This window comes from Arachis duranensis, chromosome 9, assembly GCF_000817695.3.
Source record: "Arachis duranensis cultivar V14167 chromosome 9, aradu.V14167.gnm2.J7QH, whole genome shotgun sequence".
Classification (NCBI taxonomy): domain Eukaryota; kingdom Viridiplantae; phylum Streptophyta; class Magnoliopsida; order Fabales; family Fabaceae; genus Arachis; species Arachis duranensis.
The window spans coordinates 105,347,378-105,350,161 of NC_029780.3; the positions used below are offsets into that span (position 1 = coordinate 105,347,378).

At 30.9% G+C, this 2,784-nt stretch overlaps 1 protein-coding gene across 1 annotated transcript; it reads left to right on the forward strand.

Moving 5' to 3' along the window:
* The first annotated feature begins 296 nt into the window (after positions 1–296).
* LOC107466619 (putative glycine-rich cell wall structural protein 1) lies at positions 297–920 on the forward strand. The gene is made up of 2 exons (XM_016085614.1): positions 297–483; positions 577–920. The coding sequence occupies exons 1-2, from the start codon at positions 297–299 to the stop codon at positions 918–920; spliced, it is 531 nt and encodes a 176-aa protein (XP_015941100.1).
* Positions 921–2,784: the final 1,864 nt, after the last annotated feature.

The window sequence follows — 2,784 nt, forward strand, 5'->3', positions numbered from 1 at the left end:
TGACACGTAGTAGAATAGAATAGAATAGTAGCACCTTACACCTAGGTGTAGCTTATCATAGGAACCTACTAGAAAACCATACCCTAAGAAAGTAATGTGTATAAATAGGGTCCCATACCTCAAAAATTGTTGTATCAAATTACATGTTCCTTGTCTCAACGCATTAATAAGATATCATACTTACGCATTCCTAGCCTGTATATAAATCTTGACATAGATATTCAATTTCATCACACATTTGAGTTTGTGAAACTGTGAGTAGACACTTAGATATAAACATATATTGGGAGAGCAAGATGGCAAGCTCCAAGTTCATTGGGGCTATTCTTATTGCTTTGTTGCTTGTGGAGGTTTCATTTGCTGCTAGGGTTAGAAACGGATTATTAGGTGCAAGAGGAGGTGGTGGTGGCGGCGGCGGTGCTGGTGGAGGAGGAGGTGGTGCTCGTGGCTCTGGATATGGATCAGGATACGGGTCTGGCGGAGGTGAAGGGTATGGTGGAGCACTAGGAGGAGGAGGTGGTGGTGGTGGCGGCAGAGGAGGAGGTGGAGGAGGTGGTGGTGGGTCTAATGGTTCAGGATACGGGTCTGGTTATGGATCCGGGTATGGTTCTGGATATGGGTCGGGTAGTGGAGGAAGAGGTGGTGGTGGAGGCGGAGGAGGTGGAAGAGGTGGAGGTGGAGGAGGTGGTGGAGGCTCAAATGGCTCTGGTTATGGCTCTGGCTATGGCTCTGGCGAGGGAAGTGGTTATGGCAGTGGCGGAGGAAGAGGTGGTGGCGGTGGTGGAGGAGGAGGTGGAGGTAGCGGTGGTGGTGGTGGTAGGTATGGAGGTTCTGGCTATGGTAGTGGCTCTGGCTATGGATCAGGTTATGGGTCAGGATACGGCGGCGGAGGAGACGATGACGGTGGATTCCGCCCTTAAATGCATGAATTAGGTGGAAAATATATAGTGTAATTGGTTTAGGGTTGATGAATGAGGGTATATGAGTAAATCTTTGTTTGCATATGGGTTTTCCAACAATAAAATGTAGGGTTTGGCTTCATGGTCGTCCCTTCTTCATGCATGCATGCTTGTAACGCTGCTTTATTAAAACTTTTATTTTCATTATGGACAATTATTATTCCTAGCTCCATAAATATTGCTACATATATATTATCTTTTGTTATTGCTGATGATGTTATCTAACATTATTATTAATGAAATAACACTTCTCTCAAGTTAGCTCTTATCGTTCTTCTTCATATATATACATAATTAGGGAATGAAATAACATTAGCATATGAAGGAATAAAATATAATTGTTATTGTTTTTCTTTTATTTATTTAGTTTCTTTTTTTTTTTTTAGTAACAGAAATATGAGATTAGTTTGCTTCAGTGGATATAATATTTATATGTGCATCTTTATTCTAGAATTATTAACAGATCAGAATTGATAATAGAATAACACATTATAACAATTTTAAAACGTTGAGTATCAGACTTAATTAGGATATTTAAAACATACATTAGAAATAATTTTATTGTTTGAGAGAAAAATGATATTTGACTATAATATATATTATATTAAATAATTTAGTTAAACATATTAAATTATTTAATAAATTTTCAAACATTATCTTTATTATATAAAAGACAAGATCAGATGTGTATATATATAATACAATAAATAAATAAAACATAGAACCTGAGGCTCTTTATTTTGTTTTATTTTTCAATTCAGAATTTATTATATATAAAGAAACGTTTTCTGAACCACTAAAGGAGTCAGTGTAACAATTAGAGTGTTTTGGTGTATATATGGTTCAAACATAATAAATTTTAAAATTATCTTTGCAATTTTTTAATAAAAAAATGAAATGACCTAACTTAATTCTGTATAATATAATTAATTAACCTATATTATTAGGGTTAAAACTTCAAATTAAATAATTATTAAAATGATAATATTATCTCAGTATTAGGTCATTAGGTGATACAAGATTTCAACACACTTTTCGCACATCATCGAGACATTAAAGTATATGGAGTTTGTGTTGACCAAAATATCTACTCATTAATACCTTATCTAAGATTTTAGATTTTAGAATATAATAAAAAGAATATGCGCCAATAAGATTTTACAATTGAGTAACATAATTTAATCACAAACTCACTAACTCATGAAGCGATTATTATCAAACACTTATAAATGTACTAGACATACATTTAAGTTTTTAACTAATAATTTATATTTAGGATAAATTTTATTTTAATTCCTAATGTTTTGTCTTAAATATTTTATTTCATTTTATTTTGTCTTTTAATTAAAATTATTTTTTTCAAAAATATTCCTTTTCTTTTATTATTATATTTTTATTTCTTTTTTTATCACTTTCACTCTCAAATCACTATATTACCATTAACTACTATATATAATTATAATTTTTGTCACTATTTAAAAAAATCATAATAAAAAAAGAATACTTTTAGAAAGAAAAACTTTGATTTTGACCATAGAAAACTAAAATAATTGGATAAATTATAAGATATTTGGAATAAAAATAGAGTGTTTTAAATGCAAGTGATAAAATTAAAACATAATTCAAATGTTAGAAATTAAAATAATACTTTATTATTATATTTAATACATTGTTATTTTTGTTGGGTTAAAACTCTAATTTTATTTACAGTAATAAAACAAGCGATGAAGATTGGTATAAATTGAATTCTTAATTTTTAGCCATAATAAATTTAATACTGTATCATAAAATCATTAGATAAGTATACATAGAGTAATGTTAGGAA